At 36.8% G+C, this 17,292-nt stretch overlaps 1 protein-coding gene across 10 annotated transcripts in view; it reads right to left on the bottom strand.

Moving 5' to 3' along the window:
- STXBP6 (syntaxin binding protein 6) overlaps positions 1–17,292 on the bottom strand; it is a 121,698-nt gene that overhangs the window by 51,829 nt on the left and 52,577 nt on the right. Inside the window, exons 2-3 of one of the 10 annotated variants that reach the window (XM_042791062.1) lie at positions 13,772–13,905; positions 13,389–13,459 (exon numbers count right to left, since the gene is read on the bottom strand). The exons of 8 other annotated variants lie outside the window; for them this stretch is intronic. In XM_042791062.1, coding sequence (XP_042646996.1) covers positions 13,389–13,449 — 61 coding nt within the window. In that variant the 5' untranslated portion in view covers positions 13,450–13,459; positions 13,772–13,905. The remainder of the gene's footprint in view (positions 1–13,388; positions 13,460–13,771; positions 13,906–17,292) is intronic. One more of the 10 variants, XM_042791063.1, reaches the window with a different exon arrangement.

Below are 17,292 nucleotides of genomic sequence, written 5' to 3' on the forward strand. Positions count from 1 at the left end.
GAAAAAAAAAGCTAACAAAATTCTGAGTATGAAGAAATGCTGCAAAAAATCCCAACCTGCAATTCACCAAATGTCTGCTTACACAAAAACAGTGTCTGAACATAAATAGATCTGATACTACAAGCATGAATAACACTTTGCAGATTTGTTCCTACTGTTGTCACTCTGTATTCATTGCACAATGCAATGAGAGGGATTTATTTTAAAATGCTTTATTTTAAAATGTAACTGCTCATTACATCTCCCTGTACTTATTCTGACTGATTTTTAGCTTCTTCATGGAAAGAAATGAGGTGCAGACTAGCACACAATCAGGCAAATTTGGTACCTGACAAGACTGCTAAGATGTGAAAAAATGCAACAAACTAGTGGGTTTTTAAGACCATGTATTTGATATTACTATCTCTAAACACAACCAGCTCTGAAGAGATGCACAACCGGCAAACTGAAATCTGACAGTACAGCTTACTCATCTCGTGACATTTTATTGTCTCATGACTGATTTTTTCAGTCCTTTGCAGTGCATTGGAGGTAACAGCATGGATAAGCCATACCACACTATATGTTTTACAAGAAACTCTCTGGAAACATGGTTGGTATGGAAAATGCATTTGGTTTCTTTCAGCCAGACACTAGAAGAAACAAACAAGACCAGATGAAAATAATTATTCTGACTTCTTTAAAACGGGACTCCCTAAATGAGACTACCTCTTGTGTCTACAATAATCTAGCAAGAAGGCTCAGCACACTTGCTGCAGAAGTCATGGGAAAATAGGCAATTTGTATTCACTTTCATATGTTTATTGCAACACTTAACCTAAACCAAAACACTTTAGGTCTACCCATTCTACGCCAAGGTACAAAACCACACCAAATAAACCCATGTCCAACCAATAGTCACAAAACAAATACATAACAGCCATCGTTGAAAAGTAAGATTCAAATATCAACTTGAGTAAGTAAAACTTTACTGCAGAATTTCCTCATGAGGGAAACTAATTTGGGAAGCTAAAATCAAACACAATTTCCATCACAGCATGATACTGTTACAACCTTGCCACACTTCACTGATAAATTTTGGAAAAGATAATCAACAAACTTATGACTGAGCAGTGATACTTTTGGAAATACTTATCAGGAGGCAAGGATAAAATCTGTTTAGTTTTATCCTGATAGAAGCTTCCCTCTCTCACTAAATGTCTCACATTTATCAGCACCCTAGTTCTTATGGAATGTACTCGTCATTGAAAGCAAAGATAATTCAGGACTAACAGATATCTCCAAACTCAATCTTCAGAGAAAAAATACGTCCACTGATATCAGTGACAACCTTAGGAAACACCCAGCATATTCAAAAAGAGATTTAACCTAAATCTAATATTTTCTTCTTCCTCCAGAAATTTTTTTTTCTTGATCCAATTTCATTATGAAGCTTTAAAGAAGCTTCTGTTGTATGCAGCACTCAGATTCCCAAAACATTTGTGATTTCATGACAGACTGTAATTTGTCTAAACATCCTGGAGTTCCTCCACTGCTACCTTCTCATTTATAGAATTCAAAAATCACAGAATTGAAACAGAACTCTCAAGGTCATCTAGTCAAACCCCTGCTCTAAGCAGGGCAAACATTAACAGTGAGTTTGCTCAATAGCAAAACATAGCAAAACTAAGTGCGTAACTTCAATTTCCTATAGTGATTTTATTTTTTTTTTTTTTTATTTTATTTTCCCTTTTAACCGACTGGGATCTCCCCAGTTGTGATTTGTCACTTTTGCCTCTTAGTTTTCTACTGTACACATCTAAGAAGAATCTAGTTCTACTTTCTCTACAACCATGAAACATTTAGGGAGAGGAAGGCTGCAATTAGATGCCCTCCAGCCTCATCTTTTTTGATCTTTTCTAAACAAAACCAGTTTCCTCAGTCTCTCCTCCTGTCATATACTCCAGCTCCCTAAATACCTTAGCTGACTTGTGCTACATTCTGAGGTTTAACAGTATGCGCCTTGCACTAAGATGCTGAAAAACATTTCCAGATGCAGTCCCATAGGCCTGGCAGAGGAGAATAATCACTCCTGCTGACATGCAGGCTATGCTCCTGCTAATGGAGCTCAACATGCAGTTTATCTTCGTTGATGCAAGGGTGGTCCACTGACCCCTATCCAGCCTGTGTTTCTCATGAGGCTGCTCCTGACTCAACTGGCCAGCCCCCAGCCTGAGCCATGGATTATTCCAGCCCAGGTGCAGGACTTCACATTGTCTTGGTTGAGCATCATGAAGTTCCTGTCATCCCATTCCCCCATCTAGAGTCAGATTATTAGAAGTCCTATCTTCCTCCCTGCATACTGATTACTCCCTTCCAGTCTGGTATCACTTGCAAACCTGAGGGATGAACAGCACAGCTCGTTGTTCTGGTCATAGACAAGGATATGAACTAGGCTCGGCTCCAGGATCAGCCTCTGCACCACGCCACCAGCAGCTGGCCAGTTAGACTCCAAACCACTGAGGAGAGACAGAATCACACCTTTGAGCCCTGTGGTCCCCCCAGCTCTTCCCTTCACCTCTCCAACCCAAATCACCCTATCTGCCTGCAAGGACAGAAAGGCAGAGCCTTGAAATCTGTACTACACTTCTACATGACTATGTTCCCATACGATAACTGAGGGATATTAGATTTACTGGAGGATTTATAAATTCCATTACAAGCATCAATACATCAATTTACTATTGTAATGTTGGACAGCAAGCCACAGAACTTATGTCTTTTGATATCAATTTTATATAACACGTAATTTTCACCCTCACCAATATTCTACTTTAAAATTAATTGTTGAAGGCTCAGGGCCTAACACTTAAAATCAGACCAATTATATAATGCCAAACATAGTAGCTAAGGGCCTAGCAGTGAGCAGATTTGCAAATTTCAGTTTAACTGATGTTTATACAAGATTATAGTGAAAGCTTGAATAGACTCTAAAAATACATAGAAATTACATACCTATTATGCAGAAATAATGCTATTATTCAACTTAACTGACCTCTTACTTGGTGTCAGCAGTCTCTTCTGATCAAATTCTATATTCTTAATATGTATGTCACAGTCATTTTTAGTGTGCTGACTAGCGTGCAAAAAACTGCAAGTGCTTTAAAGCAAGTGAATTAAGTAAAAGAAAAAATCCATAATACTTCTACCAAATTACCCATTCCTCTACTACTCCCCATTCAAATTTAGATTCATACTAAGAAACAGAAGAATCTCCAAACAGCAGGACTAACTACTGGAATTTCAACATATAACTAACCAATTCCTATTTTGCTTGTATGAAATGTATTAGTGTGCAAGTTACATGCATTTTTGTATTTGTAATTGCCTTTTTAAACACTTTTTTTTTGGCTTGGTTATGATTTTTTGGAGTTTCTTTCTTATTCTCTGCTTTACATACCCCTAAACCAGACAATTCCTATACTGAAAGCAAAGCTCCTATGTCTAATCTGATATTGTATGTATAGCAGGTTATTTGCTTGGTTTTCCTGTTCTCTGATACACAGTATTAATATATCCTATTATTCTTCCTATTTTTCTAAGCTTCATTGCTGGTAAATTTGCTGTTAACAGCTTCTTCCCACTGAGTTTAGCGCCAAAAGTCACCGTGAGTGTTGGCTTGTCTGCTGCCTAGTCTATGAAGGCTATCATGTAATTACCCTGTTGGAGTCATCCATAAATACTCATTGATAAAACCAGTTAAATGGTGCAGCAAAGAATAAAATATATCTGCTGTCCTTACTGTACAGTGCTTAGTTTAAATGTATCAATGTGTTTCTCAAGGGCTCGAAACTACATTGATGTTTGTTATTTAAGATGTCAAGAGAACGGCCTTGAACTTCAACTACAGTAGTGGTAGTAATAACTCCATAGGAAAAAATTAATTTCTTTTTCAGTTTCCTTATGCCTTTACCCTATGTGAAATAAAGTTATTTAAAAGCTTGCTGAAAGTCTTAAACATATTAAACCTTTATAGTAGCAGCTAGAGAAACCAATAATTACTTTATACTTTAAAAAGTATTAAAAATATTTTTTAAGAATTATAATAAAAATGCAGTTCCATTTCTTAAATTATTAATAGCTGTAGACAAAACAAAGAAGTGGGACTGTGCCCTGAATGATGTATTCATAAAGTAAGCCAGTATCACTGCAACACATGCACTTGTAATTGGTAATTCAGAAAGTAAATCCTGAACATTGATCAAAAGTTAAAGCACCCCATTAAGATATTCCCTAAAGTATTTCTGCTACGCTACGTAAATTATGTTTTAGATGTTACTTACAGATTTGACCACATTCTATGCTTCTTTGTTGTGAATCTCTATACTTGAGACATACTTGCAAGTGTACAAATGTATAAAGTTAGTGATTCTCTCTCCCAGTTTTTTTTAGATTTTTCCAACAGTCTAAAAATAGCCTTTCCAATGACAGCATCATAAAGTACTTCCTTCACCTCCTATTAGTAACACGACATTTTCATCGCAGATTAGGGAAGATTTCCTGGTGAATCAATTAATAATACAGAACTTAAGTTTATGTAAGAAAAAAATGCTACTGCACAATATTCTTTGAAATTACCTTCGCCATGTGATTGGATATCAGGATGAACCAAGTACTTAAATCACAAAATGCAGAACATAATTTACAGGTATTGACTTGTTAGTTTAAAAGCATTAAGAAAGAAAATGGCATACTTCTAGATCAGTGACAGGCAAAGCTACACTTTTAATATAACATTCAAAAATTGTATGATGAGAGCTGACCAAGAAAATGAGGGTCAAAACTTCCTAAAAAAAAAAAATCAATCCTCCTTAAAAGTAGCAGATTTTGTCACTACATTCAAGCTTCAACAGCTTTGTCCAGTGATTTCAAGTGATCTACATTACCAAAATGACCCCTGAAAAGTATTCATTTTAGTGAATAAAGACTTTATAATTCCACAAAAGCAATATGGCAGTCTTAACTCAGATTTACTTCAAAAAATTACAATATTGTGAAATGATAAGCTTTTGGTATGTCATTCTCCATCTATTAAAAGTCACTTATCAAAAGACACCCTATTTTATTGAGAACTTTATCACTTGTTGAAGACATGAAGTCTCTCTAGGGACTGTGGTATAACCTTCAATCTGTCCAGTTGGTCAATAAGCTGTCAAGAGGGTATAAGTCCTATCCAACCTCAATTTAAACACATGGCCTTTAAGTCTACTCATCAGCTGATGCAAATCAATACAAAACTTTTCATAACTCTCTCTACTGAGGACTTAAGATCATATGTTTTACAGATTTAATAAGCAAGAGGAAAACAAAGTTCTGACAAGGCAAGAAGAGAAGCAACTTCAGTATTACTAGCAGTTCCAGCCAGTGGTTTCTTAGATTTATTATGAAACCTCATATTTAAAAAAAGAAGTCCTGGAAAACACTGTAACAGGACACTTAGTAAATAAATGTAAGCATTACAAGCAGAAAACATTTTCCATAAGAATCTATTTCTAGAGTTTTTTAATGCCTAAATGCCACTTAAAGTGTTGATCCAGGACTCATTTCAGATAATAGGTATACATATGAAAGCCACAGAATGGCTATTTCTAATAAAGTCTGAGATTTAGGAAGGAGCTAGAATATATATGAGTATACTGATGTGTTCACCCTTATCTTTGCTCTCCAAATACTCATTATTAGCCAGTATCAAAGGAATTGCTGCTAGATGAATCCTTCTCAGTATTGCTGTTACAGAATAACCAGGCACTGACGAAGTAAGTCTTCCTTATAGAGGAGCACTGGCTAAGCTATTCAATCAAAACCCACTAGAGAATAAAATCCAAACTTGTTGAATCATGTGTTCCTCTGCAAGTTACCAAATGCTTAGCTGACTTTGAGGAAAATCAAACCAAACCAAAATACTGTTAGAATTATTTCTCAGCTGCCTTCCACGAAATCCTCAAAGGACTCAAAATGGCTAAAGCAAGATGCTGAGCAGCAAAAAGAATACCATAAAAGTCTAAAACGTACTGGTAGAAGCAAGTGAAAGTGTCTTTTACTTCAAATCAAAGGTTATTTACTTTACTGGGCTCAGCTCTCAGTTTCAGGAAGTGGGGCTGGGAAATTCAGGATTGCAGCCCATTTATCACTGTTTCTCAACACTTAACTGAACCACACATTTGTATTACACACCACTGCTGTCTGCAGAGTTCAGACACCTAACACCTCCCTTTCCTATCAGAGCCCTGTGAAAACGGGATGACAACCTTAAGTCAAGATAAAAGGAGAACACAACAAGAAGCTATGACACAATCTGTTTTCCCTTAATGGTTCTCTTCTGCGCCATTTCACAGCCAGCCATCTCCAGCCATCAAGAGATAACCATATCAGAGTTCCAGTCTCTGGCTGATGTTTCAAGGGGAAAACAGTTCCAAGACACTATCTTAAACATGTGGCCTAAGGCTAATACTTTTTGTTTGTTTGTATAACTTGAGGAGGATTTCAACCCTGCAGTGTCAAATTGTGTCCTGCTTCCATAATAACTGACTGCTTTGATCTGCTCAGCCTGGAAGAACTCACTACGCTCTATCAAGACCTGTTTTCTTGTTGTGGTTTACAATTTGTGGTTGGTTCTCTAATGCTAGGAATCAATTTTTTGTACAAAAAAGCTCTAATCAATTAATCACTTAAATGTTTTGTTTCCTTCAGATAAGCACACATTTTGAGGAGACAGCAGTAATTTAAAACAAGTCAAACATGGTACATCTATAGCTGGCTTCTGTCTCCATCCTCCTCTACTCACCAAGGTACAGTACCCACCACAGAAGCAGTAAAAAGTAAAATATTAATTTTCACAGATCAGTCCCTGCAAACACAAACCCTATTCAACAAACTCTTATTTTACATAATAGAACCTTGTTGAGTAAGTACATTTAAATTTCAGAATAGGGTTATAAGCTAGAAACAGAACCGAAATGTAAAATGTATTTGAACTGAAAATGCAAAAATCTACGTACTTAAAGTTGTTCTCTGAGCATTTAAGTTCAGTTTTCAGCTTCATATTAAAAAAACCCCCAACACACAGGGTTTGCTTCACACCATAAATATTCACTTTCACAACTTTGAAAAATATACAATAACAGCATATTGTCAGCAGCTACCATAATTCCTGCAGGTCTGACCCTTCCTCCCACTGAAACTAAGCCAGAAAATCAGTTGGAAATTTCCAACACCCGGGCCTTTGTAAAAAATGAAAATGGGAAAGAAAAAAGTAGTAATAAAGCCATTAAATTATTTAAGTTGCTTCAGAGTAAAAATTAAGAGAAAACATCACCACAGAAATCTCCTAGAAACACAAGTTGTAAAAATTTACCAGTATTCAATTGCTTAATTGCATAAATACACAATAATAGTAGCAGTTAGACACAGCATCTTAAGGTTGGGGGTGAGAGGAAAGGGAGAAAAACCACCCCACCCTACAAGCTAATTCTTTTAATGAGAAACATTCACAGATGTTAATTTCCATTACCTTTTCCATCTAGTAATTATTCCTAGTTAGTGGCCTGTTGCAAGCACTACCATTGCAGTTTATGTTCACTCAGAACAGCATTCTGCTGCTAGGCAAGATGCTTTAATAAAACCAAAGTTATTTTCCTGAAATAAATAATCAAGAAATAGGCCTCTTTGCTTTAAAGGGTTTAATTCCCCCTTCCATCTTTTCACATAACCATTTGAGAAATCAAAAGAGTTAATATTAAAATTACGCATTAAAAACCACTGCAGTATTCTTGTTTGAGATCTCTCCTGCCTTGCACTTTTCCTGTCACTGGCTTTTCAAGAAGCAACAACTTTCCTTCAAAACTCAGTCTCTGCTCATGAAATCGTAAACGGGACATCAGAATATCTGGGAACCACTGGAATATAGTAATTGGTACTGTGAGAAGTAACAGTAGAGTTTTGCTTTAGCTAAAAGTAATTGAACAATTACTTTTATTGAGTTAGGCTAAAGCTATTATTAGTGTTGCTAGTATAGTGTTGTTAGAATTATAACTGTTAAGCAAGGGGTTTTTTTTGATCACAAGTTAGGCGTAGGGTTAGGCATTGCAGGGAGTTGGACAAGCAGGGGATTGGTCTGTGGTTAGAGATCATGTAAAGAGGAATGGAACCCAGCAGAAAAAGGGTTAAGCTAAGAACTGATGGAAGAGGAACCTGGACTTCGCTCCCCCACAAAGAGGACCACAGAGACCAGCTATAAATTCCAGAGAAGAAGAGGAAGGTTCTTTTGATTTCATGTTTAAACCGAAGGTTACATACAACATTGCGGTTACCTCCCCCACTCAGCAGCTGTCTGTTTTGTGATAAGAAATAGTGAAGCACTGGAAAAGTGCAGGGAGAGACAGCCCTGAAGAAACCAAGAATTAACTGCACAGGTACAAAAAGGAGGACTGGAACTATAGGAAGAGGCCCCTGCTGGGGGAGGACACACCATTGCACCCAGCCCTGTATTCTTTGCTCCACTGACTTTGTCCCCAGTAAAACCTTTTTTTTATATATACATGGGCTTGTTTCTCAAAGTACCTATCATCTGACCTGCCTAACTATTGCAACAGCTGTTTGTAACATTTACTGGCAAAATCTCCCATGGCACTGGTGAAAGACAGTCAGGGAGCTTGTTCTTACATTATCTAGAATCTTAAACCCACAAGATTACACTATGAACCTTAAAAAGTTTTTGCCAGCTAGAGAGAGCTATGTACAAGCAGCGTGGTGCTGCATCAGCTGGTTTAACAGTTCTTAAGTAGATACATCTGCATCCCAGCTCCAGGTTTCCAGAGACCTACTCTATCACAGCTGTAAAGAATATGCTATTTGAAACTAAAAGAAATCAGCACTATCCTAGAAAATTTATACTGCATAGGGACAGGTATTCAAGTACTTAATTCTTTGGCATTGCTAGAAGTGCAGGGATGTGTCCCTATTAGCATGTCAGGACAGAAACTGATGGTAATGAGGCCTTCAAAAGGCTCTTCAGAAGTCAATTTAGCCTTGTCAGATTTACTGAATGCGGTATAATTGCAAACACTGTGAACATAAGAAGTTGAATGTGATCCAGAATAGCTATAGAAACTACAACATCAGGGAAAGAAAGCAAAGAAGTTTAGATTGAAAAGATGCAATGACTAAAATTACAGGGTGAGGGAGCAGAGCAGCCCTATCCCATTTGAAGTGTTTTTTCTTAACATCTCACTCTCCCTAGTAAAACTGAACAGCATGAAACATAACAAGTAGTACAGTACTGATGAACAGACCAATTAAAGCAGCACCCCAGTGGTTTACAAATGCTCAAAGATTATTGGACAATAGTATGGGAATAGTAAGGCCTCTTGGTCTTAATTATATTTTAAAGGCACATCCAATTCAGTTGTATTTTATGTGCTGAGTAAGGCCAGACCATTCCCAGAAAAACAGGTATTGAATATGACCAACAAGACTGTAAGTAAGTAACTAAGACTAGATTACTTTAAACCAAATAACTGAACCACATCAATTTTTCTTAAGGAGAGCTGAAACACATCATCAGCCAAGTGATGTGTCACAGCTACATCACACACACACACACATTAGGCATTTAAAGTGATCTAAAAAAAGGGGCAGAAACTTTTCCACCCTTCTGTGTTTGTCAAATTGTCCAGACACAAGAGCTATTAATTTCATTTTAAAGAGACCTTGCAGAAAGGTCACCTGTGCAGTAATACAAGACCTTACTAAGTCTTCAATCAATGGCAAATAAATAACAATAGTGTGAGAAAATAAACCTTTCACATAAATCTGGTTGGGATAAATGCCTGTAAGACAGATATTATCTTTACAGTGGGACACAGCTGGCCATCTTTGAGAAGTTTGGGTGACTGAGCTGGAACACTTATGTGGGTTGTGAGATGCCATTCTGTGGCTGAGAATGCTGAGCAGCTTGATAACATCTCCTTCATGTAATGGGTTGTTGTGCCCCTCAGCTTCCTCTGAATACATATCCTAGTATATACGTGATCAATTTATCACCACAACAAGGAGTCTATGCAAACTGTTTTAGTCTGAAAAAAAAGCACAGTTGAAGTAACTATTAAGGTACCAGTAATAGCTACTGCTTAAGAAAATCCTTGCATAACAGCTCTGCCTTAGGAATTTCACTTTGGTCCTGTTTTGATTATTTACACACAGTATTTTTATTTTACTTTTAATAAACACAGAACTTTCATTTTAATTTAAATTGGTTTGTTCAGAATTTGTACCAGCACCAAACAAGAGCTGCAGTGCAGAGACAGCACAGACTATGGTTAGAAGCTTGGAACCTTTATGGCTTATGTCAGGTACTGCAGTCAGCTACCTCCTCCCACTGCTCTGGCTTTCACTATGTCCCATGCTGTGGCTTTCACTGTCACAGAAGGAACCAGACTGCAAAGTGAGCAGCCTGAAAAAGAACACAGGAAAAGAAAAATATTTTTCAGTTGAATTAGTTCCTGATCTAGGTCAGCATACAATTGCACAAACTGCGGTGCCATCAGAGAGGGAGAGTGGCAAATGCCTAAGCAGCCACCAAAACATTAAGAGTGAAGACTTATGCTGAAGGACCTCCTTTGCAGACTCCTTTCAGACCTGTGGTTTTTGGGTTTTGTGTTGTGGTGTTGGGTTTAGGGTTTTTGTGTTGTTTTTGGTTTTGGTTTTGTTTTTTTTTTTTTCATTTTGTTTTGTTTTGGAGGGGGGGCGGGGGCAGGTTGGGTGGTGTTTTGTTTGTTTGTTTTGTTTTTTTTTCCTCTCTCCATTCTGACACATCTCCCAGTACATTATTGAGCTAATTCCTTGTCTTTCATGATCTGGACTGTATCAGTCCCCCATTACATGGGGTAAGAGCTCACTAAATACCAATTCAACCTCAATTTGCTGTGCAGTATTCTGTGACCTATGCTAGAAAGAGAAGTGAGACTAGATAAAGATTGGGTTTCTTTTAATCTTACATTTTGAAAGTTCTGGTTCATACCATGGCCTTCCTGTTGATTTAATATTTGGTTCAAACTATTTTAAGAAAGAAAAAGTAAAAAACAGCCAAAATTCTGCAGCTTGAGAAAGAAGCCATGAAATTGTCAAAAAGTAAACCACAGTAATTCACTTCCATGAAGGAAGCAGACCTGACTAGTTTAAAACAGTTTTTTGACCTATGTTTGCTATTATACTTTCCAAGCCAATATATATGACTTGAACTATATCTTAGAGAATTTAAATCATTTAAATATTTCCCCCAATGACTTTATCTGAAATTATGACAGCTTAATATATGAGAGTAAAAAAAGAGGACTATTTATTTCAACAAATAGTCAAGTTTGGAGCTATCAAGCACATTTCCTAGAAGAACTCAATTCCTTTATTTTTATAAATGCAATTGCTGAATAACCCTTATTCCCTTAGGACCCTATCTACTTTCCAATTCACGCACCTATATAACAACAATGTGCTATTATTAAAAGAAATAGTATGTGATTTTTGTTCAGGTATAATACCTAATCTATTTTTTACTGCTAGATTAGCCAGAAACTACTGTCCTTAACAAAAGCACTGACAATAGAGCATTAAAGTACACCTTCCAATAGCAGCACGACCAGTTTGGACTTGGTCATAACCATTACAAACAATGACAAAATGAAATAGATGATTAAAGCCTTATAACCACCAGAACAATAAGCACTACAGGATATATTACTAAGCTCACCCAAATCATTACAGCTACAAAAAGTGTACACAGTTCAGTATGTACCTATATCAGTGCTGTGGCAAGTCTTCTGGGCCATTGCTGCTTTTCAGACAGAAATGGGAAAACATGGCTTTATGAAGCTGCTTACAATACTGTGTTTCACATATGCAGAAAGAGGATCCACTGGATGCATTTGATTATCAATTGGGGTAAGAAGATAAAGCATGCTAATCTGGAAAAATCAAATTAAAATACAATAATCCAGCCTGATTCGCATTTGGTCCCCCAAATCCCAGCAATATATAAGTACAATAAACTCTCAAAAAATTCTATGTATCTGTCATCTACCGCAGATCAATTATTTTAACATTACCAAACAAGGCTACCATTTCACCATTTTGCTTATAAAGCAAGTCCATTTCCAGAAAGCTGAAAATAAAACAAATCTAAGAAACAGACCTGCCCCATGTTCAGGTTTCCTCAGATACATCCTCCTCTCTTTCCATCTAGAAGCCTTTCCTAAACTTGAACTGAAAACTTGCATGAGGTTTCCCATAAAATTTGTAGCTCAGGTGAAACTATGAGACTGAACAACATACCAGGATCCTGAGAAACACCTGTACAGTGTATGCACTGACTGTGTACTTGCAGTTCTTCTAACACACTTCTGGACTTCCAATGTGTGTGCTTTCATACATATTTGTCTGCAAATCCCATATTAAAACACAGGAATTCTGCTTAAGATTGCTTGGAGTCCTCCTCAATACCACAAAAATCTCACTCAACTACTCCTTCACTGAGAAAGATAAAGAGCTATTAGAGTTGCATATACTTCTCTCAACTGAGCAAATAAACATGGATTCAAAAGCCCATGGCCTGGAATGGCATCAGCTAGTTCAAGTACCTGGAATAGAAACAGACCGATGCTTGGCCAAGTTACTTTTCCCTGCTCCTGCTTGTAGCTGTTGGAGAAAAATCAACAATCTACTTAAAGTTCCTGTAATTCCTTAGCCTTCTACATATGCAGTACAGACAATTTTTTTGTGCTGAACAGTTCTCAGAAAGGGTTATATCTCAAGAGATCAGAAAATACACAGTATTATAGAGGTAAGGTTTTGCAGAGGGGTAGCTCTTTTGTTTATAAGCTTTTCCATGAACGAACAATAAATCCTATTACCCCATACTAAAGTTATTTAGATATTTAGTAGCTGATTTTTAAAATCAGAATTTCATACTGTACCTACTACCATTGTCCTCAGATTAATATCACTTCAAGGGCTTTCTTTTGCCAAAATAGTATACTAATCAGTTAGCTTTAATAGCAATCCCAGCCTTCTACTAATTCATTCTACCATCCTATAAAGCCCAGCCTTAAGTTTAATTTTAGAAATTAAAGAGCAAATTCACTGTGAATTCTTAGTATATTAACGATGTTGAACTTTAAAAGTGAACATAGCATACTGCACAATACTACACAAATTGCAGTTCTATAGCCCCAGACTGCACTAAGCCCTCTTGCGACTTACTGAACCTATTTGTATTTATCCTTCTATAAAGAATATGTAATGAAAGGATTTAAAAACATAAGAAGCAGCTGCATCTTGAAAGCTTAAACAAATATTACCAGCAGAGATCCTGTGGAATACATAATACAGACGAGACACACAGCCAAGAGTGATTATCATGTGGATGACCCTGTAGAGTTAAAAAAAAAATACAGAAATGCATGAGTAGGAAATTATTAATTTTTATTACTGCATTAGGAGAAACAATGCTAATCTGTAGACCAAGGTTACAGATTACATAAAAGATCTTGCTGATGACTGACTTAACAATAACATTATGGGACCACAGACATAGTATCACAGATGAAGGTTTCAGATAACAAGATTTAGGGCTTGGGGTTTGTTTTTTTACTGTTTATATACAATCTATGACTGAAAGTAAACAGTTCTGAAATTATAGTCAAATAGGAATCAGAATAGCAGGACCTTACAGGATAAGCACCTCTCAGTCTTCAAAGGAAGTTCTTCCACACAGTATGTCAGAGTACACTGAATAACCAAGTATTTGGGTACAGTAGTGGTCCAGTATTCTTGGGACTAGGAATTACTGCTGGGAAAACGTAAACTTCTGTTCTCCTGGAGTGCATCAAAACATTTATATGAATAAGAGGTCAAAGTTTCCTAGAACAATACATACAAATGTCTTATCTGAAAAAAAAAAAAAAAAACAAAACACAAAAAACCCCCCAAAAAAAAAAAAAAACCAACAAAAACCCCACCACCTAATAAGTGTGTGATTATCCCTGTTAGCATTCCTGTGGAACACTAATAACCAAGTCCAAACACAACCCAACAGTAGGTCTGGCACCACAGACACCTAACTAACTGCATAGCAACTTTCATGATGTTCTGAACAAATGTAGACACTGTATATCAGATATAAAATAACGTAAGACTTGTTTTAACAGGATATGGTAGTATCCACATAATTTCACAGATCAGCTGTACCATCAGCAGGATACACTAACTGCAGACAGAACTATAGCTCTTTTCTCTATCTCTGCCCCCACTTGCCTGGGTTCTGCTTCCTGACACCTCACCAACTTCACTGGACAGTGCATCTCAAAAAATTAACACACTGAATCTGGAAGAAAACATTAAATTCTTTAGAAGTTATCAACTGCACATCAAGCATTTACTGGTATGACAAGAAAGACATGGGGAAGATGACAAAGTCATTTTAGAACATTCTCTGCATTTCAGAGGAACAAAACAATCCCCAAGGTGCAAAGGTGGAGAGGAATAACACACATTATGTTACTCAGCATTTGCTTTCAAAGTACACACAATTTTTTAGAGATGTCCGTTAGAATCACATTTTACTGTTCAAATATTATGGCCCCTTCCAGATTCTAGACCTTATCAATATATGGATTACATGTATTGATGTACATCTGTTGAGTACATCAATCTCCTTTACCTGCCTCCATCTGCTTGTTCAATTCATTATAGACAACACTGAAGGGAATGCAAACTAATTCATTACTTCTACTGGTTGTTCTTTTGATACTGTATTACAGTGGTGAAGAAAATCCTGCAAACCCCCACGATATTAGAAATATCCAGAAATAGTATCTTGATGCCATACTTAATCATATTTTGGACATTCTGCAGTCATCACAATTTCCAGTGAATTATTTTCTTTGTGGCACCATTTACACGTGCTATTCCCTTAATCCGGGTTTAATTTCAATAAAATAATTATGAATACTGTTATCTAAAATGCCAAATCTATCAAAATGTGTCCCAGGAGTTCTGAGCCTCACTCTCCCGTGGCTGATGATACTGCATTTAAAGATCTGTCCAGACCATGGATGTGAGCAGGGCAGTTGCACAGCTGCACCTTTCCCATGATGGAAGCTGCACACCATACTGAGCACAGCTTGCACAGTATGGCATCAGCTGTCCCCTGAGACTCCCTGTCATTGGTACCTCATAAAGTTCCTGCTTCCGTGTGCTTTAAAAAAAAGAAACAAAGAACTAGCCAGCCAATGTTTCAGGTAATAAGGAAATAGCATTCCTTGTGGAAAGCTACATTACGATTCAACATATCTTCCAACATATCTTTTGGAACTCACTGTCCTGTAAGATAAAATTCATTTCTATACAAGGTGCAGTGTCAAAGAATGAACCTGAAAAGTTAGACAAGAATTGTTAGTCTTATACTAGAAATATAAGAAGTGGTCAGTCTACCCCTTTTCTTTACAGTACTAATTACCCCTTATGCAAGCTTATAGTCACTTAGCAACTTGGTGGTAACTGCCTTTGTTTCACGAATATTGATAAGTAGATTATGAAACTACTGGTTCGGTAAAAATAACATCTCAAAAGAAAGGACATGTCAGTCAAGTTATTCCTATTCTAGGAAATTCTATGTGTACTCTGAGTCAGATTGCTTTGACAGATAAAGCACATAGTCAAGACACAGCTTGACAAAGTTGCGTGCGCATATATTATATTAAGTTCCTAGAATTTATTGAATATCAATTCCATTAAATTCTTGAGATACTTGTATTATGTGCAAATGAAACAAAAGCCATCATTTAAAAAACATTTCTATACTTAGGAAAAATAATTTTAAAATCAGCCTTCAAATTGATGCATTCCTGTTATGATTTAAGAGAAATCGTCTGCTTAGGCAGCACTTTAAGGCCCAAAGAATTTGCATTTCTTTTATTCTATTTTCTATACACATACAGATGTTTGACAAACTGTTATTAACATGTCATACTATCAGAGATAAAGTGTTTTATGAAAAAGAAAAAAGTCACCATATTACTCAATTTTTATCGGCACTCTTGCAAGAAATGCTGCAAGACAACTTACAGCAAATAGAGGAACTAGGTCTAAAGCTAATTTTAAAACATATGAGGATGGATGTGTTGAAAGAGATAAATTTGTATTCCTCTCTCCTGTGTTGTTCACTGAAGCCTCAACACATGGACAATGTAATATACTGGTTTTTTATATATATGATTTTTTTTATACATGGTAGTATTTATGGAGAACACAGTGTAAAAAGGGGGGAAGAAGCTGTAAATTCTCTTTCTGTGGAGATTAGTATGCAAAAGAGAATGAAGCATGAACAGCAGTAAAGCCAAAAAGCTCGCCTAGAAGGAAGTAGCATGTTTTAACAGGTGAAAAGGAAGCCAGATCATAATTAGCTATAACAGAAATTTACAGCTGAATCCCAAACACTTAAAAGAATGCAACACAGATGTTTCCAATGATCCATCTCCACAAACGTGTCCTAATGACCACTCATTCACAGCTCAAAATACAGATCTACAAGGCTGTTCTAATACTCATTGGTTTTTTTTTGCTATTCAGTGTATGTCTTATTTTTCCAAACAGTTTTAAAACCGGGCTCTGTGGCCAAAAAAACCCAAATCATTTTTCAGGAACAATTTCTCTGTCCTTCTGCTATGTGACCCCCTATACAGAGCTGACAAGCAAGTGCTAGGACTGCTTTGATCAAGTATTACACAAGTCAGCTGAAAGATACCCTTTGATCTCTCAATAGACACTCGCTAACAAAGCATGGAGTTCACAAAAGGCAGCCGAAACAGCAAACATCCAATTGGGCTGGAGGCAAAGTGTGCAGGGAGAGTAAGAAATAGGAATTCTGCACTCCAACTGATTCCTCCTGAGCAGGGAATGAAGCCAAGTGATAGGATATCAAATTTTCACGGAAATGGCATAGCGGAAGCCTGAGTTTACAACTGAAGCAGGATTCTAGAAACAAAAGGAAAGAGAAAAACAAAGCAAAACAAAACAAGAATATAGTCCAATAGAGTCGATGAGGTATTGAGAATTAAAGAGCTTGACTGTAAGATGGAGAAAAGTCAGAAGACCAGACTGCTTAAGAAAGGCAAAGTAAAAGGGGATGGGATAACCACATGAAATTAACAGACAATCAGTAACATTACTAGTCTGCGTTAGGAATGGAAGAGGTTGGCCTAA

This window comes from Tyto alba, unplaced genomic scaffold (genome assembly GCF_018691265.1).
Source record: "Tyto alba isolate M040663 unplaced genomic scaffold, T.alba_DEE_v4.0 Super-Scaffold_18, whole genome shotgun sequence".
In the NCBI taxonomy this organism is placed as follows: Eukaryota; Metazoa; Chordata; class Aves; order Strigiformes; family Tytonidae; genus Tyto; species Tyto alba.